Here is a 26,128-nt window from a genome sequence, read left to right as displayed (position 1 = left end):
AGGTAGATCTGGCAACCCTTCATGATTTCTTCAGAGTGAAACGTCGCCATGCACGTGTAGGAAACACTCCACCCTGAAATTGTGTAATCTTAAATCTAACCCAGTGTTTTTTTTTTTTTTTACTCACAGTCACATACCATTCAAAGTATGTGTATGCCCCAAGATTTGAGTCACTTCTCCCAAAACCAGTATTAGAACTTGCTTTCTGAACTGAACACACAGCACAGTCAATGGTCCACTGATACACTTGCTGGCCCAAGAACGTTGTCCGTTACTCCCAGAAGATACTACGTCGTGAAATGCAGGCTTTTATGACCTTTTCGCCATAAAAATTGGACATTTTCAACTGATGGCATGGAAGGAGACTACTTGGGAAGCTACATTAATTTGGTAAGTCAGTACGTTATTTTTGCTCTCCGCAATGTGCCAAGCTCACCTGGGCTAGCAGACACCGTCTAGTTGGCGTGTGTAGGTAGGTAGGTAGAATGAGACTGTCTCCTTAGGTGTAGCAAAACAGTTCATTTGTCTTGCTCATTTTACCTTTTCTGTCTGTTATTCTGGTAATTGTCTGTGGTTGATTTTAATACTTTGAATACATTTTCATCATCAATTCAAATACTTTAATACTTTTTTTTTTTTTTTTTGCTTTGAGCAAGTGTGTCCTCCAAAGTTATAAATATTTATATGAATGCTACAACCTTAGGCCAAACCATTGCTTCCAAGGCAGTTACCTTTCGTCATTTTCTGTTACTGTAATATTTGCCAAATTTCACCTGAAGTGCCACATTGTAACAGAAATGAACAGTAAAAATTATCATTATTAAAGATGTTAAGCTACACACATATTAAATTGGCACGTTAAGAGAGGCACCCATCTGCAGGGACTGAGCGTCGCCACATCGTCAACACATAGCAGAAAATGCAAGCCGGAAGTTGGTCTTCTTCTTCTATTTAGAATAGAATAGAATAGAATAGAAAATACTTTATTTATCCCCAAGGGGAAATTCAGGAGTCACCGCAGCATTTAAGAAAACAAAAGTAAGAGAGAGTATAGAAAGTGCAAAAAGGTCCATAAGAAATTAGATGACGACATCCCGTCCACCACTCGTCCACCACGCCCAGCCAGTCTCCACCTCCACAGGGTCCAGGACTGAGCCTCCCCAGCAGTCTGTTCAGTCTCTGTCTCCTGGATCCTGTCTGCTCACAGCAGGCGAAGCTCCTCCGATGTGTCGCTGCGTCCGATGTCTGCTCCGTCAGCCACGTCCGTGAACAGCATGATGCCGCTGGGTTATTTTTTCACTTTTTCAGCTGTACGACACCATGCAGGAACTCGGGCGCCCTTTAGAGCCAATAATACCAGATCTCAATGAAACACAAATGAAATGTCGACGTAATCAGATTTTGTAGATGTTATGCTGTTGACATGTATTATGTACGGTTCACATGAAATGGTAATTCATGTAAGAAACAAAACAGAAAACAAAAATTTACACCAGAAATACAACAAAAAATGGTTAAGAAACACAACAAGGGGTATAGCGCCAGTCTTAATTCCGTTAACCATAAACAGGAAAATAAAAACATATTTTGCTATGGAGCCCCGAAGAAAATCTCAAATATGTCCAACTTTCAGTTTAATGAGAGCACTGTAGCGCCAAAAAAGGTCAAAAAGATCACAAAGAATATTTTAACTTTTCTTTTTCTTGTGTTGTTATGTGTGCATTTTTGTGCATCTTTGTTGGATGATTGTTGTATCTTAGCCCCTGGCTGCAACTATGTGTATATTGTTAATTGTACTTTGGTAATACTAAAAAAAAGAAAGAAAGAAAAGAACTCAAAAAACAAGAGAATCTTCAGTACTGTAATACTTTAATTGCACATTTTTACATTAAAAAAAAAAACGTGAAGAAGACCAACTGCCGGTTTGCCTTTCCGCTATGTGTTGACAATATGGCAACGCTCAGTCCCTGCAGATGGGTGCTCTTGCACGTAAATGTTACTGAAAAATTAAACAGTATCTTCACTGAATTTACTAAGGACAGTACTTTAAAAATCGGTCTTTAAAGGTATGCACGGGAAGCTTTAAGCCATAAAATTAACCCCAAATTTTCTAGGGAGGGCAAAACAAAAGAGAGCATTGTCTTTAATTGTTTCGCTATCAAGTGATACAATACAACAAACAAAAACACAACTTAATTGCATGTCAGCTTGTTTTGGTTGCCCTCAGAATTTTGGTATCCCTTTTTGGTTACTCAACTGTTATCTTTTTTTTTTTTAATTTTATGATTTTTTTAAATATTTTGCTCCGGGGAAATAAAAGTCACCAGCTCAAAGTTAAATTCAAAGTGGTCTTCCCTTGTGTGCAGAAAAACATTAACACTTAATATGTTTTACCTGCCAATGCATGTGAATTTTTTTAAAGTGCTTCTTATTTTGAAATCAATGAGATGATCCCCGATATGCTAAAATGTTCCCCAACCCTGCATGGCTAGCCTTAAAATAACAAAAACGGACACACTTGAGTTATATACACATTTATTTGTTATTCTGCATATGCTAATAGACGTAATGGGGAACAATGCTTTACAGAAATGTTGACATACATGTACCATAACAAAGTGTTCTGTGGTCACATAATTGTTTGGACTACTACATGCATACAAAGATGTTGCTTTGTACAGAAACAGTCTGTAGCTCAGAGTGTGTCTAATGATTATGTTCTCCAAAGCTGAAAAAAAAAACAAAATGTAGGAGGCAGAATACATATAAATAAGAAGAAATGATGCGTTATGCATTTTAGGGAGCAGGGTTTAGTAAGCACGCATGAGTCACATGGACAGTACCCATTCTCTCAGAGAAAATAAAGACACAATCTTCCACTCTGTTCAGTATCACAGATGATAATGCCATTGTGAGACAGTAAGACAGAGAACAGTTCATTTGCTGCCAGCTCACACCATTAATTTAAGTTTCCACACAAACATCATCCCAGGGGATTATAGCTGATCAATCCAAATCCTTTCTTTGTCTACCCTACCTGTCAAAATGAAGGATTACTTGAGGCTAACACATGGTTACTAGAAATCAAAGGATGAAGTAAAAACATTATGTTAGGGACAGAGAAAACTGCTGTAATGTTGCTTCCAAACCCCAAATAATAACCACCGCTGATCCTGCTTTTACTTTGGAGGAGTACCAAAGAATGTGCCCGTCTAATTAGGGAGCAATAGTTTCAAAACAGCTCATGAATCTCTGGGTTCAATTATGTTAATCTGGGCTTACAGTATGTACATAAACAAAAGGAAAGATGGACCACAACTGAGCACTGATGTGACGTTATCATATGGGAGGACTCTGTCTCACTTCTCTTTGCTCTGATAACCTTTCTTTAACCTGGCCTTCTTTCAATCTATTGATCTCTGTTCCTGAGGGCATGCCATGGGGTTAGAGCCTCTGAAGCTGTAGGGATTTGAGCACTCAATGTTGTCAGCATGGGAAATAATCAGATGTATCAGTTCAGGGCTGTCTGTGGTAAGTTAGACACACGCGTCTACCTCTCAGCATTTACACTCTTAACGGTCCAACTTGTTTCTGTCTCTTTGTTTGTGCTGCTTCCTGCCTCACTGAACACTGATGGGGGTGGACACTGGATGTGGTACACAGATTTACCAAGGAGGAGGGAGAAATATTGCCGCTCCTTGCTCCAGGAGCCAAGACATCAATGTGGATTTGACAACATCACCTTTCAAAAAGTACAGAAGTAACTAGTTGACATTGAGCTGTTAAAGGAAAAACAGAGAATCTATCCAATCAGAACATCAGAGAGTTATAGAAAACCTGAGAACTCAATAGCATTACTTGTATCTATTACATAAAGACCTGATTTCTCCTATAAAATTAGAATTTTCTGTACAGTGCTATATGAACAAAGCAAAATGACTCGCTACCTTCTCATAAACTGCAGTGTTATGAAAAGGCACGCATCATTTCAACCACCATATGGCAGGAAATTGTGGTCGTGCTCCATTTTGGTTTAGAAAAAATAGAATCATTCTCAACGTTAATTCACAAAAAACATAAAATCCTTGTGTGTGGCCATTGAAATTAGATTATTTTTAACATTTTCCACAGACATTTGTCAGATTTTTTTTAAATGTAAATCTAACAGCAATATAAAAGGCCAAAAGCGGTCAATTTGGATGCCCCCTCCCGCTCACAATCAAATTTGAGGTCCATTGATATCTGGCATGAAGGTGCTTGACAGCACATGCCAGCCTTAGAATATGAAAAAGTAAAATTTAAATTCTCATTTGCATTGTTTGTGAGATTCTGGTAGTTGTAATACTGTTTTTGCCTCATATTAAAGATATAACATTTGAAAAATACAAGTAATTTCTGCCTGTACACTTACAAATCCCTTAGACAGAAAATAAAGTGCCACAATTCTTGGCCTGCATAGATTTGCAGTATGCGGTATTGCACATTCCACACCTCTCTGTGAGAACATAAAGACATGAAAAAGAAGAGAAAAGAAAAGAAACAATAAAACAAACAACAAAGAATTCACCCACTTTCTCCCGGTCGGTACCGTTCGGGTTTGTGCGGCTTTCACAAACACAAGTCTAGTTCACTCAGCCAAGTGTCATGCTGAAACGATAGACAAGTATTCCAGCTGTAAAATTGGAATCAAAGGCAACATAAAACAGATATTTTCAGTCAGTGTAAAAACAAGAAAGCGAAAAAGAAGACAAGAAAAAAAATCTCCTTTGGATTTAAGTTTGACTGAAAGAGTTTTGTTCACAATAAAACACAATAAATTACATATCAAGACACTACGGATATACAAAAGAATGCTTTTAACTTATCAGCAGGATCAGATAAAACTTGCAGTTGTTGGGAACAAATCTCAACAAAGACATCAGGGCGCTGAGGATAGGACAATGAACACAATGCAGGTAGAAAAAGAAACTAAAAACATAAAGAGACAGAACTACTCTTAAAACATATGTCATCACTGTATATGTTTCTATGCAGCTGAGATAGATAAAAGCTTGTCACTGTGCTTGATTTGGTCCATTGATCCACAAGGAATATGGTCATCTTTTTATTGTCGTCTATCCCTTTTGAATTGCCAAAATAGATAATTATTGTTTAAAGCATATAGGTGTATTGATGATCAGAACTACTGTGCTGAATTGATAAATAGTCTTTACTCTGTTTTATGGAATCTCACTTACCTACATAAGAACTTTTCTACAACCAGTCTAGACCTACTTATTTCTTAATTTATTCTTGGAACTACTTTTATGTATATATATCTTATGTCAGAGTATAAATAAGGTTTAATTTTGTGATTTGGATGGAGTTAAAAGGCTGAACAGGGAACTAATCGTCTTCAATTTTGTCCTAACTTCTGATACTGCGTGATAGATTTCTTCATTTTTTGAAGCGGCAGAATTGGATAGTTCCTGTCCTCACTGGTTACATACGTATTTGGCAACTACATGTATTCAGAGGAATTATGGTGTTTTGTCCTTCTTGCCCACAGTTGTTGATACGAAGACTGAACATTGTATGCTCAACTAATAGTTCAACAGTCATTATTGAAACCAAAACAATAATGTCAACGTTACAGTTTCGTACACCATTTTTCACATGAAAAACATTACAGGGTCATCATGGGAACACTTGCATTTCCACAAAAGGTAATGATATGTTTTTTTTAATAGGTCGCTACAATGCAACACCCAGTTTGAGGGCTCTCAGTTAAACCCCCCCACCCAGTCCCTTTCACATTGCGAATATTTGAACTTTCGGAGAGTATTCCTTTGCCATCCTGTGCATTGTCATTGCCGTAGATGTCCTAGTATTTACAGTGGAGCGCTTTCAGCAAACTAAGCACCGTAAAATATCTGTCTTTTTTTAAATGCATGCTTTATACAGATAAGTCCCTCTGTGCATTTCCTTCATTTGCTAGAAAAAGGAGACAGTCATTATGTACATTTGGAGGATCAAAGTGTCTACTCAAGTTGATGAATTCCCTCAAGAGCCTCCTCTCTGAGATGACTTGTCCCAAAGTCGTCCTCAAATCTGCACAAAGCACTGCAGTTTCTTTTTTAGCAATACACAACAACACAAGTAAAAGGGACTTGTCATGCCATGCAAAAATTTCTGTCACTACAGCTTGCATCCTTGATGTTTCTTCCTGGTTGTCCACACTATGGCTGAGGTTGCAGTGGGTCTACAGTCTCTGCACAGCTTCTCACAGTCACATGCTGGTTTCAACGGTTGGAGAGAGACTGCCCTCCCCAGGTATCAGGTGGATGTCGGATGTAAACATGTGGTTCTCCACTTTGTGTCCACTTTGGTTGCTGTCAGCCTTGACATCCTCCTCTGCACCAACCACACCTTGGGTGCAATTTTGTGCAGCTGTTTTTGGCGATAATGGTGCACTTGAAGCGCCTGCCACCTCCATCAGATGCTTCTCTTCATGGTTCTCTGAAGACGGATCATCATCGCCAGGTGGGGTGTCCACAACCAGCCTCTTTGGGGACGCTGCACTGGGGTCCTCCTCAGAAATTGGGAACAGCTCTTCTGCCATTGGAATGAGTGGAGATGTCTCTCCATCTGGTGATTCGTCTTCCAAGATGCTGGAGCTGATGTCTCCAGGAGAGGTAGTGCTGGGTGGTGTAAGTGGGCCTTCAGCAGAGGTTTTGGTGAAGTTTTCCTTCAATTCTTGTATTTTCAGAGGATTATTCCCTCCTGGTGAACTTGGGGTGTTCTCTGCAGCACTATTGAAGCTCTCTCCCTCCTCTATTTGGAGCTCTGATCCCTCTCTGGATTCATCTTGGACTTTAATGCTTGGAGAGCTTTGTTCTGCAATGGTTCCCAGAAAGTTAAGATCCAAACCAGGTGGTGCTCTGGGGTGTCTGTTTTCTGCCTCACCTGAGTCTGCACTCTTTCTCCGAAAGTCTGTGGAGCAGCTTGCAAAATTATCTTGCAAGGAGGGTTGTACTTCTTTCATCTCCAGTTCTACTTCTTCTTTTAATGTAAATTCAGAGCTGTGCGTTTTTTTAGGCGAGCCAGGGCCGGTCACAGTTGTGCTCAGAGTGCTCATGGAGCTTGTAGTGTTGAGGTTGGTAAAAGACTGTGACTTGGTCATCTGGTTGTACATTTCCTCCAGTTTTTGAGCACTGAGGTGCTGTGGAGCTCTATTTGTCCGTTGTGGACTTCCAGTGGTGTTGATGGCTGTGTTACGTTGAGGGGAGCCTTGCAGCAGAGACTCTGGGTTTCTTTTATCAGGTGATTTTAGGTTAGTTTCCGAGGAGTGCTTCCCTGAGCCACCCCAGCGGCTTGGCGTAAGGTGGTTGTCCAGAGAGGATTTTTCCTCTCCTTTCTCTACCACCACGTCCATCAGCTCCATACTGCGAGCAAAGGCATCTTTTAAGTTCATTGACACAATGCTGCCATTCCTCTTAGCTCTCTCAAGCGCCTCCCTCCTCTTGATGGCCTTCTCCTGCCTCTTCTGCTCCTTGTAGAACTCAGAGAAGTTGTTGACAATGATGGGGATGGGTAGGGCAATCACCAGCACTCCAGCAATGCAGCAAAGACCGCCCACAATTTTTCCAAGTAAAGTCTGTGGGTAAATGTCCCCATAGCCTACTGTTGTCATCGTAATGGTAGCCCACCAGAATGAGGCAGGGATACTGGTGAATTTGGTGGCATCTTCATCTTTCTCAGCAAAGAACACCAAGCTGGAAAATATCATGATGCCCATGGCAAGAAATAAAATAAGCAACCCCAGTTCATTGTAACTCCTCCTCAAAGTAAACCCAAGAGACTGGAGTCCTGTGGAGTGCCTGGCCAACTTGAGGATCCTCAATATTCTCATGATCCTAAAAATTTGCACCACACGGCGCACATTTTGGAACTGTAGTACACTCTTGTTTGACTCAGTTAGGAAGATGGTGACATAGTATGGCAGAATGGCCAGTAAGTCAATGACATTCAGTGGGCCCTTGAAGAACTTCCACTTGTTGGGAGAGGAAAGGAATCGAAGGAGGTACTCCATGGTGAACCAGGCAATACACACAGCCTCCACGTGGGCCAGCTGGGGGTTGTCATTTGCATTGCCAAACTCATCAAAGACCTGGAGGTCTGGTAAGGTGTTGAGAGAAAGAGCAATGGTGGAGAGGACAATGAACATGATCGAGATGATGGCCAAGATCTGGAAAAAAAGCACAGAAAGGGAAAAAAAGTGTTAACTTCATTCTGAGAACTTTCATTGTCTGAGCAATCACTTTTTTCTCTCTTTACTGGTGCAGTTTCTGTTCATAAAATGCTGGATAAACTAGAAAGTCAGACCAAAAGTTACTGTAAAAGAAAAAAATAATGACTGATATATTTTATACAAATGCTCTGACTGAGGATGTATTTGCCTTGAGAGTTTTATGGATGTGCTTTGATAAAGAGGGATCTCTTTGAAAAAATATAGAAATACAAAACATATTAGAAAAAGGAAGAAATGCTGCTAATGAATGTATTACACAACAGATACAAAAAGAGAAATCTAAATAAGGTACATTAACTAGGCCAGATGTCTATTTTTGAAAGAGAGCAGTGTGTGTGTGTGTGTATGTGTGTGTGTTCTATCCACAATAGATCAGCACTTTGGCTCCACCTGTTGGCAGAAATAAAAAAAACTCCCCCTCCCTGTCTTAAAATATAAAATATTGCTTTCATTAAGTGAAGTACAAAGTTTTGGAAAACTGTTAACAAATCTTTCTGAAATCTATAGTAAAAAATGTAGTTCATTGATAAATGTTTACTGTGCCTTTTGCTTTGTAAGGGAATTGGTAAGTACATCCTGCATAATCCTGTGAGGTCAGCGCAGCATGAGGCTGTGTCTGAGGCTGCAGAGTTTTACTTTGACTTGGATCGATAGACTTTGATAGATTAAATCTGGCCATGGTTGTGTGAGTGAAATATGGTACGTAGAAGAGTGTTTGACATAATGTGTGATACGTGTTATGAGTAAGTGTTCCTTGTTAGTACAGAGTTGGAAGTGTTACAAGCTCTTTCATCATGTATCCCAGGACACTTCTTCTTTAGTACCTGTCCAGATTTTATCTAAGCCTCTGCCTCACCAAAGAGCTACAGATACACCTCCTGATGATACTGCAGAGATTAATTTCTCAACTAACACAGGTAAAAAGGCTATTTCCTACACAACAGTGCAGCAGCATAACCTCAACAACCAACTGAAACCTAGCACATGGAAAAATTAGCATTCTCTTGCGTGAAGTCCTCTATGACCTTAGCGACACAAAGCCTATTAAAATCTAATGAACACAGATTGAAGAGGCTCAGTCAAGATAGGAAAACAAGGCCTGCTGAATACTAATCAAAAACTGCATTCAGTTACAGAACACACTGATTATCTTGCGTAGATTTACACCGTGCCGTCTGACAGTCACTTCATCCCCTGTGAGACTCCACTGATTCAGCAATAATCACAGTGGTGAAGATCGGGCCAGAGCTCAAGGATTTTGCAGGATTCAGGGTTTAGCTGCAATTTTGAACTACCCATTAGCCTGTAGCTAACACTGACACTAATAAAAAAAAGTAGTTGTGACACCGCCTGAATTCCTTCCATTTGGTGGGAAAACAGGATAAAGACAGGGGGTGTCATGGCTCAGCAGAGGAAGTGTTATCACTAAATTACCGTTTGTGCTGATTATGCTAAACCTATTAGCAGCTAAGTAAGGCAATCTGGGCAGGAAGACACACAGTAAGGACACAGATTTCTTCCATTCCCTTGAACTTTTTGGCAAGTACATTTGAAGCTCAACACCTGGTGCCAATCCACTCAGGTCAGAAGACCATTGCTTGTTTTCTTGTTGATGAACACCTTGGCAAAGACGGTAGATTAGTGTGTGAGCTAATGATTTTGTTCAGATTACAGGCTCACTTGTGCTCACTGACACAGCTGATTTTTTGGATAATGATTTACTGCCTGGAAGTGTAAGCAAAAGGTCACTTGTTCTTTAGAAATAGGCTACTCTATATTTAGATACACCGTTAATACTTCAGAAGAGACAGTTAATCCTCTGCTGTTACACACTTCTGAGCAAGCGAACCCTTAAAACTGCACCCTGAACAGCTGAATGAATCGACTTATGGGCATGCATGCATGCAGACAGAGAGAGAAAGTGATTAATGTTTTCACTGACCCACACCCATGCGATCTCACCTTCCCACACGCCCATGCACCCCCTGCTTATGGACACCAGTAAATAGCATTTGAGGATGAGCAAGGCTTGAAGTGGCTTGCATTAACCTACTGTAATTGAGTGGGAGTTGTTAAGAAGATCAATTACTTGGACTCAGTCTTCATTGGCCCTGATTTGCATGTGCAGTGGCATTAAATATAGCACCAAATGCAGTGAGAGGCGGCTTAAAAGACGGAAACAAGTGCAGGCAGACCTGTTGACCTGGAAGTGACCTAATGATTGGAGGAATCCATCAGACAGAAAAAGAAAGAAGGTATGGCACTCAGCTGGACGCCCTGAGCAATCTGAAGAGGTGCTGAAATAGCTTTAACGACTGGGTTTCATTTTAAGTACCCTGATCATTTTAATAAAGTCATCAGTGCTGCCACTCATGCATAGCTACGGCATTGTTTGGCATGACTACAGGGAAAAAATATCCTGAAGTATTTGTCTGTTTTACGTTGGTTTGTCCTTGAAGAGTATGACTTGTCAGGTCATGGTCAGGTCAGTCATGAGACATGATGAGCTTAGACAGAAGCGAAAAGTCTTCAGATGATTAAGTTACATCTGTTTTAGGTGTCCACCTCAAGCTCCTGTGACCCTTTTACTTTCCCTGCACTACTTTTACTGCAGTGAAACTTCAAAACCTACAGTGAGACAGAAGACAGATGGTTAGAGTGAGAGTGGGGTAGGGAGGGAGAATCACTGCGTGTCACATGACTTTTATTTTTATACAGTACACTGAGGATTTCCCTGGATACTTTTGTCTTTACTCCTGAGCACGTAATGCAACATCTTTAAAAATAAATGACTTGATGAATGTCGTCACAAAAACAAAAACCAGCTGGCTCAGTTCCTCAGGGGACAGCTTAAAATGTGGCGCCAGCAACAGTGTGGGCAACAGTGAAGGAGAATTTTGCTTGTGTATCAAGGGAGTGACTGTGCTCTGGCCAACAACAACTAGCCGCAGAATTTCAAATCCCATTGCATCTTTGAGGTTGCATCCGATCCTCTGGGAAGAAGAAGTGAAGAAAAAATTAGATACAGACAAGTTAAGAGCTCTTTAGAGCGCTTTAGAGCCACTTTTTCTATCATCAGCCACCTGTCATCTCCACCACTACCCTTGAAATCATAAGAGTCTCCTTACTTCATCCACTTTTAGTTCCTACAGGAAGCAGTCAATAAGCTGCTCTCTAAATGCCTTGTCATCAGTGACAGCCTTGTGGTTGCGCAGTTACGCCCTTCTTCACTTCCTCTGCCTGGGTTTCCATCATTCCTGAGCTTACGGCATGGGTACTATGGGTAAGAAAAATATCCTGCTGCTCACTGGTGGCCCATCCGGCAGCTTGTGGGAGGTTTATTGATTGTGTACGCATCACATTATGGACACTGAGCCTGGCCCGGCAAGTACCTATTGATTCCCTCTGCTCGGAGCTCTTATGGACCATGATCCACCTCTTAGATCCCAACTGACCCCCTCCTTCCCTGGCTCCCTCTACCCCTCCTCTTGTATCATTAATTTGCACTGGACAGATTGAGCCATTCTTCAGGTATGATAATTTTTTGCTGCAGAATCAATACAAGTGATTATGGCTATGCTAATGGGGATTGATCCTGAGACTTGTGTGGTATTTTATCTTCTGAGACTGTATCTCTTCAAATGTGACGACCCTGTCAAGGCATGTATGACGGGCTGGGTGTCATATGACCAAATTTCTTTGGGTATGCATTGAACCACTCTCTTAATTGATCAACTAGCTTTAATGTTGTATGTATCAGTGTGGGATTTAACCTCAGTACTCAGACTTGTGGTTTTATTTGCCTGGAAAAAAAGGCTTGGGAGGACTGTAATGGAAAGGTTTGACTCCCAAATGTGCCCAAATTGCAGTAGACAGCCATTACTAGCCATTAACGATGGCACAGAGCAAATATAGCATTGTTAAAGAACTTGGCACTCTTACTTAAAGAGAGATTTATCAGGCAGGGATAGTGAGAGTATGACTTGAATGGGTGCGCCCTTAGAGAGACTCAACATTAATCAGCAAAAAGGGGGAGACATATTCCAACCCACTCTATCAAGATTCTGCTTTTTAAGTGCCTTTCTCCTATGGCTGGTTTCCAAAAGAGGAAAAGTAAAAGGGGGTGGAGGGGGGTAAATTTGGTTGCTGTTCCCTGTTTTGTGCCACAGCTTCTCAGAGCTTCAGAGATTATTAAGATTTGGGCAAAAACAAAATCAGCTAAATTCCTTGAAATTGGCACAATATGTGTGTTCAACTAAAATATGTCCCAAGCTTTTTTTTCCCCAAACAACTTTGCAACAACATTAGATAACAGAAACCACTCCAGTGTCCATCTGGCTATCTATTTTCAGCAGCCCTAGTGGGAGTTTGGTGCATCATAATGAAGGCTTGTTTTCTTTTTTTCACAGTAAACTTCTTAACTGTTCATTTATCTTTTAGAGAAGTCCATAATTGAAGGGGGATATGACCCATTTGTCATGGCTAAATGAAACATATCATGTCACTTCCAGCTTAATTCATCGTCCATCACTTAGACTTTATGAGTTGTCTCTCTGTGTTTGGCAACCTTCATGAGGAGGAGTGATGATAAAATCATGATGAGTTTAAAAACACAATTTCAGGGTCAACCTCTGCCGTACAATTAGTATGCACATCTAATTTTGCACGTCAATTACTTAGAACACTTTTATTTGTTAGCCATCACTGAACTCTCTCCCACTTTTATATTATCCTTGCTGGAGGCATACAACAGCAGGCATCCTTTGGGTTTCATCATTGCATACAGGAGTTTTGAGGATCCCACTGCAGCACAAAAATGGGCGGAACTCATTGGCAGTATTTGAAGGAAATCAGTAACCAGATCACATCCGCTTGAGAACAATCCACACCCTCTTGTTTCTATTTGGCAATATTACATTTCTGAGGAAGACTGCATAGAATAAAATAACAATTTTAAGAAACACTTCTATATTATTCATGAGTGTCCCTCCACTATCTGCCCATTATTTTACTGTTCCTTCAGCCCAAGTGCATTGCCTTTGTGCCTACTGTACTTTGTTTTCTCCACCAACTGTCCTCTTTCCTCCACATTCAAATAAACACATTGTTCACATACTGCTACTTCACCACCCCCTAGCCTTTCAAGGCTTTATTTATATTCAAGTGATATTTGTTTGTGTGTAACTTTATTCATTTTCAAAGATTCAGGGAGGAAAGTGGGCTAGCATTAAATATTTAAAGAGTGCGTTTGTCCGTCGGAATCACACAAACATGCCTGCACAGAGGAGAGAAACAGGCGTGTGTGTCAGCGTGTGGCGCTCCATTACAGCTCAGATAAGTTCAGGTTGAGTGATACGACAAATATAATACACATACAAGCAAACAAAACGCGCTGGCAATTCCCCTGTTGGCGTTTAATCAAATGATAGACTACCTGGGTCCAATTAAGACGGCTAATTCAATACACAGACAACACTGGGAGGGAAATGTGCCAGTGTATGAATCCCTGTGAGCGCTGGGAGTTGGCAAGCAACACAGAAAAGAATCCTTCGTAGTGCTGCAACAAACCAGAAAGTTTGTTGTTTTCATGGGAATATGATAAAGTTAGGATGATAGTTTGGAAATTTGTAGTCAAAAGGGATTCAAGTTAACTCGAAGAGAAAGTTGAAAAGTTCAGCGAAATCAATGCAGTGCTTTACCTCAAATAATAACAGAAATGGATTCAGAAGTCCAGCAGAGGCATGAATTAGCTTTACACCTCTCATTTTCTTTTCCGGGGTGACCAAGCAGATTCCTTTAGACAAGACTTTATTTTAAGACAAAGTAAAGATAAGACTCCCTCTCCTAGTCCACATCCATCCTTTTAGTCTTCTGTTGATTTCAGCTTTTCATGATAGATTTTGAAGCTCTTCTTGGTCAGTACAAACTGAGATGGTGTGGTCTAACTTTCTTAATGTTTCAAGTTTAAGCTTTAAGACAGTAGATTTGTAACATGACATGATGATAAAAGAAGGTAATACTGACCAAAAAGTCAGCACTTCCCTCTGATACATCGCTCTGTTTCAACATCTCTGTTCCCACATCTCTGTTCCCACACAGTGAATTTCCCAACATCCTAAAATGGATTTTTCTAATTACTCTAATCTCTGAAACAAGATCCTCCCTTTCCTTTTGAGGTCCTGTGTTCACTTACAATGTCAGAGACTGAAAAGAGCTGGTTTGAGGAGGATCAGAATGATTCTACTACTGTGGTAGAAAGATAAAGAAAAGTGTGTTGCCTTTGAAGATGTAGGATTTTAAAGAACACATCAGTTATTAGCTATGAGATTGATTTAAAAGTAATGATGAATGAATGTACGTAGAACACTTGGAAAAATACATTGTTGGAGATTAAAACTTAAATCTTCTAACTTCTGAATGTGTCAAATTGACCAGATATAAACTAAGAGTTATGGGCATGCCTCAAAAACACTGGCATTAGTTTATTGTGTATGTCCTTTAGATGATCTAAAATGATTAATTTCATTATCTTTTTTTTGCAAAAATTTAAAATCTGATTAAATGACTCACCTAAAGGTGAGAAAACTCCTTGAAAACAATCACAATTGAACTTAGTTTATTTGACCTGGATAACAGCGACATCAAAGCCTAGGTCAGCAGACAGAACCTAGGTCAACAGATTACTAAGCTAAAATGTAACTACATTACATGTTAATGACTATCAAACTGCAATGCAATGCTATCAGTCATATGTGCCTGTTCACATCAGGGTAGGACAGTGGTTCTCAAATTTTTTCAGACCAAAGACCACTTATTTCAGCTTGTGGACCACCACGAGCTGAATAGCCCCAGAAAAACACCCAGAGAACAAACTCATGCTATAAACTCGAATCATACATGTTACAACTTGCTAGGGCTGCAACTAACGATTATTTTGAAAATTGATTACACGCCAATTATTTTTATGATTAATTATACATTTTATTTCTTTAATTCCCTTTATTTAGAAAAAGTTTTTTTTCAAAATGACAGAGACTAGAGTAAAAAAGTGCACTCATTTCCTCATAGTTTGGTGTTTTGTTTGTTTTCTTTTAGAATAAAAATGGACCTCAAAATCTGAGTATAACTATATTACTGATACATTATTCTAAAATACTTAAAATTTTTAGTATTTAAATACTTAAGTACTTAGATTAAATTAAATTACTCAATTATTTTATCAACCAATTTTTGTAGATTTTACCAATTTGCGTAGTAGCCGAACAACTTGCACCCCTACCCCCTCTTTTTTCGTGAATGTTTTATTTAAAAAAAAACAAAAACAATTTCCTCACAGTCTTTGCGAACCACTAGGGGGCACTGGCGGACCAGTAGTGGCCTGCAGACCACAATTTGAGAAACACTGGGGTTGGAGACGGTTGAAGCTATTACCCGTAACTGGAGCTTCAGCCCTGACTAGTGGCCGGTTGCCGAAGGTAAGTCCGGACAGATTATCTGACTGATGTTTGAATAACCAGAAACATAAGTGATATAACTAGCTGGCAATTCACCAATAGATAGGCAGACTTGAGCCGGCTCAATGCTCACACTCATGGCTTATGTACAGCTCAATAGCTGGACATGTAACTGCCTGCCAGTGCAGCTTTTAAAGAAAGTAAAGGTTTTTCCCTTGATCGATTTAATCACCTTTGATTGTGAGTCATAGATATAATGAGCTATAAATAGTCCTTTTCTCTTTTTTGTCAGTACAGAAACAACCTTATATAACCCTCTTAGCTTGTGTTTATCTAAAGTTTGATCCAACATGCAATGGTCATGTGCTCTTTCTAAGTATAAAACAAACACGTCTGTATCAGTATTAGGGGATTATGATTTTAAACACACATCAGGAAAGGGCCAGTTGATTGGTGGAGAACATTCAGCAATCCTGAACAGTGTACCTTTTAGGCTATAAATAAGCAGCAACACAGCACAACAGTACTCAGGTAAACTTAAACATTTATGAGTGTGCTGCTTCACAACAAATAAATACTCAAGCAACAACACTTCCTCAAAAAGCCTAACTTTGCATCACAAGCTATCCAGGCCATTTCTGTTCAACCTTCAGAGAAAATCTGCATCTGTCCTTCTCAATCAAGCGTATTGATGAGTTTATTTAAAGCTCTGATGGGATCCTTGAGCCATCCGCTGACTGAAATAGATACTTAATGCTTCACCTATCCAACTCTATATCCTGTAACGCAGCCCGCTCTCTCAGATATCAGGTTTCTACACCCAGCAGTCTTTAGAAGGGATAGGATTGCAGTTCAACAATACTTCATCACTGTATTAGAAAAATATTACCCACGTTGCACTGATGCTATTTCGGCGTACGGCTCAGCAGTTTTATGAATTAAGTGTTGGAAGTATAAGTGGTTCCTGCTGCGATCAAGCTTCTGAGGAAGGACAGTGAGGAAAGTCAAGCACAGTGTGCTGCAAAGAATTTAATGCAAAGAAAAAACTGGGATTCAGGACAACATCTTGGCGAGATCATCACTTTTAGCTCTTTTCACTTTGGCAAACTTCTAATCATACTGATCTTTGTCACTTTCTTTATCAGGCTCTCTCTGTCCTCCCCCTGTAATCTGTCCATCACTATTGCCCTCGTAGCCACTGTGCAGCCAGTCACTGGATGTGACTTTCACATCACGAATGTCCACAGAAAATAAAAAAAAACAGCTACTGAGAGGATATGCAGTCACAGGCAGGTGTTGTTAATGCACAGGGGAACAGGCTGCGCTAACAGCAAAGAAAAGAGGCTATTACACCACCAAAATTCAGATATATGGGAGAGAGATTCATTTAGGAAATAGAGGTAATTTATAACAAGTTTAAAACCTGCAGTAATAAACAAAAGATACTACTCCTAGTGGGAGAGAATTCAATAAAACTAATTTTCTTGTGGTAAAATATGTAAGAACTTGCCGTGAGCCATGAGGCAGAGCTGAGGGTTTGCTTATTTCAGAGCCTTTGTCTTACTTTGTTGCTGTGCAACTGCTTCACTAATGTCTCCTCATGACAGTAAATCTCTGTGATGATGATTAAGATTACTGTACATTGATTTGTATCAGAAACCAATTTAAAAAATGTCCCTTCACTGCGAGGAGAGGCGGTGTAAGAGCGTGAGTGCAGAGGGTTGTGCACTGCATGCTGCTCGTATGTGCGTTTCTGGGCAGAACACGCCTTTGGCCGCAATGTCGTGACAACATTATTAACCTGCATGCCTCCTCTGACACTGCCCCCACCCTCCCCCAAGAGAGGGGAGAACAGCAGGCAGACCCTGAGATGCAGCCGTAACACCCACACATGATCACACACATGTACGTTCACATGACGATCTCTTGTATCTGTTTCAATATGTGCAAATAAAATCTACACACATGCTAATTCTGCTTTTTCTGCATATGCACAAGATGAATTCAGAGCAAAGCTACTGCACCAAAGGAGAACAAACACTCATCTTGCACATGTTTGAAGTATTTCTTTATGTGTCAGAGACATAAGGGCAGATAAGGCTCAGTGTAATTACCGCTAAATGTGCTAGCCTCTGTGCCTATGCAGCAATATCCGTGTTAATCACCAGACCAAGGCCCCATAATCAACACTTCCTCCAGGCGCCGACCAGAGGAAAGAGGAAGAAAACAAACACGCACCCCGGACGCTGTTAATATTCATGATACTCAGAATGCTGCGGATAGCTCGCCAGGCGCTTGGCTGCTCCACAGCTCGCCTGTACGTATGGAGATAACAGCACAGTTAGGATCTTTTACAAGCTTCCTGCTCCCCTCCAGCCCCGAGTCTCCTGATAGCATCATCCGTTGGAGCTGGGAGGTTGATGGAGGGAGGGAGGGAGGGAGGGAGGGAGGGGTAGCAGGGGTGTGAGGACATATATGTGTGTGTGTGATGCTTTCCAGCAATATTTACACGGAATAAGAATTACTCTCCTGTCACCTCTTTTCTTCACAGATAACACCGGGAGAACCTCACAGGAAAAACTCCTCTCCACACCTCCCACACACATATGAACACAGGCGATTTTGGATACACACACACACACACACACACACACACACACACACACACACACTGATGCATGCAATGTTAATGCTTACAGGAATGCCCCCTCCTGTCTTAAGCTCCCACACCAACGTTTTTCTCTTTTTCTAAAATACACACTGTCACTTTCAGCTGCACTCAGCGGGCACCCATAGCTCACAGCTCTATACTCTCACATGAAAAATAGACCCCCCCGCCCCCTCTCGTACCTCGATCTGTTCTCCTCAATGACTACGCGTCACCTTGCTGTCTGAGTCAAACTCCGTAACCATGGCAATGTCTCTCCTAGCACTCCCAGCACAAGTGGAGCAGCAAGCAGCTTTATGACTTAAACATTGTTATTTTTCTGTGATGCAGAGCCTTTGCCGTTCAGCCGAGTGATTCGCAGAGGGCCTTTGAGCGCTCGGGATGACGGAGAGGTTACTTAGCACATTGAAATTCTGAGTTAAATCTGTGGGCTGCAACAAATGCTTCATCATGAATTCCAACAATATGTGGTTTGGGGAGCAACTTTTGCTTTAAAGTGGAGCAAGGAGGAACATAAAGTGGCATCTTAGATTACCCACTGAGCTTTTAATGACCTCAGACATCAGCGGGGTCACTGTTGGGTTAGTGAGAGTGGTCAAAGAGTTTCTGCTCCCACAAGAGGGAGCTCCACCTCTTTCTGGAGCTGAATCAAGGAGAGAAAACTTTTCTCTGACTTTGTGATTTGATTCTCTTCTTTTCTGCTAAAAGGGCCAGCCAGGGGTGGAGAGAAAACTGTGAGTTTTAATGCACAAAGGCTGAGTTAAAAAATTCCCTTGACTACTTCCCACATCCTTCATGCAGAGGATAAAAAATGCAGCCTCTCTGTCTCCTTCGATGTCTCTCAGATGGGACTGCAGGATAAGTGGTGGTCACCAAGGAGTCAGCTAATCCTAATCAAGTGTAAAGAAAAAGGAATGAAGTGCAACCCTGGATGCTGTGTGGTTCTTCTTTTTTCATTTATATTCCCCGCGACACCAGAATCCAGCATCCAGCATCCAGCCTAACATCATCACTCCAAAAATTTGGACTGTCTCACTACTGGCTTCAAAAGTGCCCACTGTGTCAATCTCAATTGTACCTTTTAAAAGACTGTCTTTCAAGCTATGTGCTGTCGTTGCAAAATTCTCCTTGTGGCTGATTTATTTTTATTCAGCTTCACTTTCAAGGACAGGCCCCTGCCTCCATCACTGTCCGTCCTCAGCACTCCTCCAACATCTGCACACTCTCAGTCTTCTCCCTTGTTTCGGTGAATCTTCGTCCTCCTTTCCTTGAGGGGGGACCGGGGTAAATATGTTAACGAAACTTTGTTTACTGTGAGAAACACACCAAGCTGACAACATGCCTTCCTTTCTAATGAGATTCACCCCGGCGATGTTTGCATGAATAAATTCATGAGTGACACGGGAGGGGAAAGAAGACAGGCACAAGAGCAGCCAACTAAGTGAATAAGTAAATTAAGAGTCAAGGAGCAGACAGCAAGAACAACAAACAAATAGCTGACCAAAGAGGAAAACTAATTAGAAGCTACAAAAAGACATAAAACCCTCTCTTTTTAATGAAACTGTCATCCTGCCTCATGGTAATTGATATTTCAGGGCCTCTGCATGACTGAGGGTGCTTTTTTTTTTGGACCAATTTATGTTTCGACTCTCTTCATCCCAATTACCAAACAACACCTTGACATCGCTGTCTGCTTCTGGGAAAAGAGACAAGTGTAGCCACACTGGTGTAAACAAGGTATTAAAGCTTGTACCAGTGGCTTGTGAATAGAAACCTTTGTTTAAGATCTCAAACAAATAATGTTGAAAAAAAAAAAAGATGGATTGCATGATGGCTCCCCAAATGCTCAAGCATGATAATTAAAGCTTCTCTTACAAACTCAAAGCAGTTTATGTCATAAGTTCCACCTCCTCCATGTCAACAAGTGGAGCATGTCAAAATTTAAACTCAAAATAATTTTTTTCTGTCTTAAGACACATCCAGTCATCTGAGAGAATCCGTTTTGTTTAGTAATTTGATGCTGGAAAAACTATCAAAGCACAATGACAGATAGCTTTGCTGAAAAATATAGCCTCTGCTATGCTGTGTGCACCAGACTAGCAATGTAGAAGAAATTGGATGATAGAATAAGCATTAAACATTTACACAAGCGTCATGAACTAGTCGTTAACATGGGTGTACATGGGTGTAAAAGAATCTAAAGCCCCACTTCCACCAAGAGGTACAGTTCAGTTCATCTTGGTACGGCACTGACTAGTCCCAGAAGAGTTCCCCTAATAACCGAGACAAACTGTGCCTTCTGTTTGGGGTACTGGACTAAACCGGTTCAATCCCAGAAGGTGGAGCTAGAACACTAAAGACCATTGATTGGTTCAAAATATCATCACTGCGACAGCAGCTGTATTTCTCCGCGCAGCACACATTTCTCGGATCATTGTTCTTTGTTTACTGGGTCACATTTTTCTTCTTCGTTCGATTTATTAGCAGTTATTAGAGGTGTCCCAGTCCGATATTGATATTGGATATCCGATATCAGCAAAAAAAACAGGTATCGGTATCATATCGGAATTCATCTAAAATCTCCGATATAAGCAGTTTCTGTTACCCATTGGTTAATAATAAATGGGTCAGTCTTTCCTCATACCTACTGTAGCTGACTACTGTTCTTTGTTTGAATAATATCACTTAATCATGCCTTTTCTAACAACACAGACATGCTACAAAATAAGTAATAAAAGTATGCATGTTCAATGCTGATATCGTATCGGATTAATATCGGTATCAGCCAATACTCAATGCTGCAGTATCGCTATCGTATCGGAAGTGAAAATGTAATATCGGGACATCCCTAGCAGTTATTACACTATGAAGCACTCCTATGGCGTCATGCATTTACATAACTGACCTGGCTATCGGCATCCAGCTTACACTCTGCCTTCCTTGAGTGGGCATGGTTGGTTGCGGAAACAGGATCAGTCAAAGGACGCAGCCATTTTGGCAAACCGTGCAATGCTTCAGCATGCTTCTGCCCCAAAGCACGTTTTGAATGGCCAGTGTGACCGCAACCGCGCCGTGCTTGAGCAAGATCCACTTCTCTGCTTTGGCACGCTTCAGAGAGGTGGGCTTTGGCATGGTTTACTTCTTGCACAAGCACGAGCACAAGCACGTGGACAGCGCGTGTGATCCATGACTTATGATCACGGCAAGTGCATATCTCGAATCAATTTAAACGAAGCGGGTTGTTTGAGGGCTGTGTTGAAAACAACTTGCCATAAGTCCAAAAGTCTCTCAAGTTGTAGCAGTGCTCTCTGTGTCTCATTGTGCTGACCCTAATGAGATCGCACTACATATAAACAGATGCTTCACAATGACGTAGGCAGGTCATGTGGTGCATGTGTGAAACCCGCTAAAGTCTGGTTTATATTGGAGTAGTGTGACCGCTGGCCGTGCTGTCCAGCTGGGGAACAGCGCTGCGGGGGGGGGCAATCATGCTTGGGCCTGGCACGGTTTGGATGGCCAGTGTGACCCTGCCCTAACATACTAAACTGTACTGATCTAAACTGGACTGCTTGGTGGAAACAGGGCTTAATACACCCAGGAGGAGTCTTTGCATATTGATCCACAAGTCTGATGTATACCTAGCAAAAGTGGCAAGACTTCAGCACTATAGACCCACCTGATGATCCCTTGGCTCCAAAAATGTCACCAGTAAGAAATGTTTACATCAATTGTATGGGGTTGTTTTGGGTACACTTTTGTTTGATGGAAGAAGGTGAGACTTGTCACTCATCTTCTTACAAAGTTACTTCTGCAAGGCAGCAGCTGTTGCAAGAAACATCAGGAAGGATTTTCTCTTTCTTTTCCCAGTGCAGCTTGATGAAACAAACTCACACCCACACACACACTTACTGCCGTTTTAATAAAGCAACAGATCAGCTGAGTGATTTCAGCAATTATCTTAGCCGGGGCAGCCCCTCATACGCAGAGCAGCACATGCTGCTCTCCCTCCTCGCAATGTGCCATGATGTTTACCACGGTAATGACTCATGCTGGATCAGACTCAGTGGTCGTTAGAAACAAAAGAACAGCCCACAGACCACAATAGAAATGAGTCTTTGGGTGAAAAAGGAAAAAAAAAATGGTATGAATGACTGAGCAATTGAGCTGAGTGCTGCTTCATGGCAGAGGCAAGCAGGGAGCGCTGATAAGGGAGCCATAATAACAGGCCGAATTTCACAGGCTTTGTTCCGCTGCAAATGAGAGCGATGATCACCAGGCTTGGGAAAGGCACCGGGTGACCGTTTCCATGGAGTTAGAATGAGGTGTGTGTGTGTGTGTGTGTGTGTATCTGAGTGGGTGGTGGTATTGTGCATAGGTCAAGGGGAGGCTGGGGTATTATTGATAGGTTGCCTGTCCTTGAGAAGGCCAGATTGGGACACTCCCACACTTCACGGGAGATTTCCTTTAATTAATCCAAATGAGGACACACAGTACACAGGCACACACACATACAAACACACATGTCTGATGCTCATAACAGTAGCAAGGGAAGGGCTGAAAGTGTAGGACTCAGAGTACAAATTTAATTAGACAACTTTAAAGCCCCATGATAAAATTTATGAGTGAACAGTTAGCATGTACGTTAGCGTGTTTTTGAGTGTCAGCGCTTGGAGCTTCATACAACACATGCATTTACATTCCTGGCATGCTGTTTTAAAGCAGATATCCGCCAAGTTAACTTTCTTGGTTTGGCTTTGACATTGTAACATGCTTATTTTACTAGCAACTGAGTCACACACACACTGTTTTAAAGACATGACTTATAACAAGGCGTGTGTTCATTTTGTAATTAAATGGAATCAGATCAGTACAAGTTTTCTTTGTTCATGACAACTTTTACCAGGTATAACCTGCCGAGGTAAGGTATTCATCAACATTTATGTACAGTTTTGTTTGAAACGTGACAACAAGTAGACGTCAGTTTGTACAGGAGTTTAGTAACTGGCTATATGTAGTGCTACTAGCAGCCCAGTGCTCTAAGACATGTGAATAATCTTAGTAAATCCTGGTTATGTCATCTACCAAGCAGAGCAAACGTAACCTCACTCTTCATTTTATTGATAGACTCTCAGTTTGAACAGAATGAACATTAGGACAAACTGCTTGCCCTGTGACATAACCTTTAGCCTGCGCTTTGTCACTCTCCCGTTAAGCTTTTACTCTGCTCTTCTGTCCTTTTTCTGTCTGACAGTTTTAGGCTCCTGTGTTCACCATCACTACAAAATTAATCAGACAAATCATTTTCAACACAGATCTCTCTTCTCTTTACTAAACTTCATCAGCTGGTGTGGTGTTGTCATAGAGACTTGAACATGTCGTAAACCAATCTGGTCCTGCTTGACCAAAGCTATGAATTAGTATTTCGAAATAACTTATATTGGTGCTGATAATCTCATTTTACAGTGTGGATTACGATCAAGCATATACCTAGAAGGGCGACTTTTTCAATGGAAATGTATTTTGTGATTCGGGGTTTGGTCAAACCAAAAAAATTAGTTGTAAAGATAGTCACAGAAGGAAGTACGGATAACAGTGCTAAAGCAAAAGTCAAAGCTTTTAAAACGTTTATAGACTCAGGCTTAGTACCCATTTTATGCGGTCTGTGTCTGTCTCTTAAATTCACAGACCTGAGCTTGTGATGTGACTGTGAGTCAGCGTGGACTTACAGTCTGTGGCCTTGTCAGATCAGGTAAACGGCACAGTAGGTCATAGCAGGTATTGGATTAACAAATCTATGTGTTTAAGATGATAAGCCCCACAACATTTCCTCAAACATCACAAGAGTTTCCCTGCAGGTAAGGTGAGAGGGGGAGGCGCCTGGTAATGAAAAGCGAGGTGTGCAAACAGATTATTTGTCTATTTCCACTCATCTGAGAGTATGAAAGAGTACAACTGTATTTATACCCCTACTAAAGATAGACTTCAAATCCTATTACAATTATCCTGAATCATCCGCAGATTGAATGTAATGAATTCCCCTGTGGATTAGACTCTCGCAAAACTGCAGCTCCCCATAGGAGGGAGAGGAAGAGAGAGCTTTGGTTGTTGCACCAACACAACACAAACAGCGGATTCAGTGTATTCTTTGCACAACATGAGTTAAGTACGCCGCTGAACCGTTATTACAGCCCAGTGTGAGGCTGAACATTTACGAGCAGACGCTGCGAGAGGCAAAAATTACAGCTGAGCGTTTACTGATAATAATAAAGTCATAATGCCCCGCAGCTGATCTGCGAGGATGAATCAGAACACATAAAAAATTCACATGTGGGGGTATGACGTGGTTTAGTGAGAAGAGTGTGCGCCCTTCATGGAGCAGACTCAATCTAATCCCACATGTTGGCAAGCACCAAATCCCAGGCAGCTCTGTGGCTGACCGTGACCTTATGAACTCTCAATGGAGAGAAGTGCAGACGGCGTTACTGCTAATATGTCTCACCGGCATTTAGAAAAAAAAAAAGATTAAATTAAAGTAAAACCCAACAGAAGTCTGCAAATGGTTCTAAAATGAGAATATTAGATTTGCTATGTGCATAATAATACCTTAAGCGCCTATTCGTTAGCTGGTTGATTGTCAGGAAGCTAATACATTTTACCAGAAATAAGGACAAATTGACAGCTCTGGGTTCTAAAATTTGAGGATTTCTTCACATTCACAGTTAAGTCTTTTTTCTAACATTTTGAAGACAAAAAAGTTTTTGATTCGTCAACTAAACCATTAAAAAGCAGAACTAAAACTGAAAACATTCTCTTTTCAGCCAAACTGAAGCAAAGCATTTTCTATCTGTACATTTTACAAAGATTAGACCCAAGTTGTTGAACTAACACTGAAAAATACAGAGTAAATAATAATCTTGAGTGCCTCCAAGAAGACTGGGTTGTCCACTTTATTCATACTTAAATCCAATAAAGAGGGAACAAACAATTAAACCGTCACACCCTGACATTGCTGGATGCTTAATCCTATTACTGAAATAACGGCTGTCTCTACATCAGCAGGTTGTGAAGTGGATCAGCAGTGTTGACAAACATGATGTTAAGTTAGAGAACGATCTTATAAGGTTACACTAAATAGGAATGATAGAGAGAGAAGACACAGTGTTGAAGCTCCCTGATGGTGATGAAATTAAAGGAACATACAGCTCTTTTCCACTTTGTTTCAGGAAGGGTGTGTGCTGGTTCAGATCACCAGGGCTTTGGTCTCTGGTCCTCTGTTAATACCGTCTTAAACTGTGTAAAGTTGTGTCTTTCAAGTCTTTATCACTGCTTTAAACCAAGATGTTTTCTTTAGCTCAACATTGTCTCCAAATTGTCCTGATATTTTTAAAGGCTTGTTACTTTGTGATTTGAAGCGTTAATTTTCTTTGTAAGGTGGTTAAATACTTTGCTGATGGGATGACGCACTGCCAAGGCTTAAAGTGTCAAATAATCACTACTGTTACACGGACTAATAAAAAGCGAACACTCTTACCTTGCAGAGGACAATGGCCTTCATTAACATTGATTTATCGCAGAGAGAAAACATTGTAAAACAGGGTGATGGAGGATCAAAGGTAAATTAAATCTTGATTAAAAGGCACTGTGAGGAGATTTTAACAGGTTTCGAAATAGTATCATCCTTATACTGCTGCCTTTTCATGATTCATAGTAAAATGG

At 40.9% G+C, this 26,128-nt stretch overlaps 1 protein-coding gene and 1 long non-coding RNA gene across 2 annotated transcripts in view; one reads left to right on the top strand and one right to left on the bottom strand.

The window, feature by feature from the left end:
* The first annotated feature begins 35 nt into the window (after nt 1–35).
* The window catches only part of LOC141807259 (uncharacterized), a 93,061-nt gene continuing 66,968 nt past the window's right edge, over nt 36–26,128 (top strand). The window contains exon 1 of the long non-coding RNA XR_012599836.1: nt 36–390. This is a non-coding gene — a long non-coding RNA (uncharacterized LOC141807259). The remainder of the gene's footprint in view (nt 391–26,128) is intronic.
* Nucleotides 2,519–26,128, bottom strand: part of kcnb2b (potassium voltage-gated channel subfamily B member 2b) — a 104,894-nt gene continuing 81,284 nt past the window's right edge. Inside the window, exon 3 of the mRNA XM_074693123.1 lies at nt 2,519–8,227. Within this exon, the coding sequence (XP_074549224.1) occupies nt 6,269–8,227 (1,959 nt within the window). The 3' untranslated portion in view covers nt 2,519–6,268. The remainder of the gene's footprint in view (nt 8,228–26,128) is intronic.

The sequence above is a fragment of the Halichoeres trimaculatus genome, unplaced genomic scaffold (genome assembly GCF_033239565.1).
Source record: "Halichoeres trimaculatus isolate MK-OKI-2021-1 unplaced genomic scaffold, fHalTri1.1 fHalTri1_scaffold_18, whole genome shotgun sequence".
Lineage (NCBI taxonomy): Eukaryota > Metazoa > Chordata > Actinopteri > Labriformes > Labridae > Halichoeres > Halichoeres trimaculatus.
Note: the sequence above shows the minus strand (reverse complement) of the source record. Positions and strands in the feature narration are given on the sequence as shown.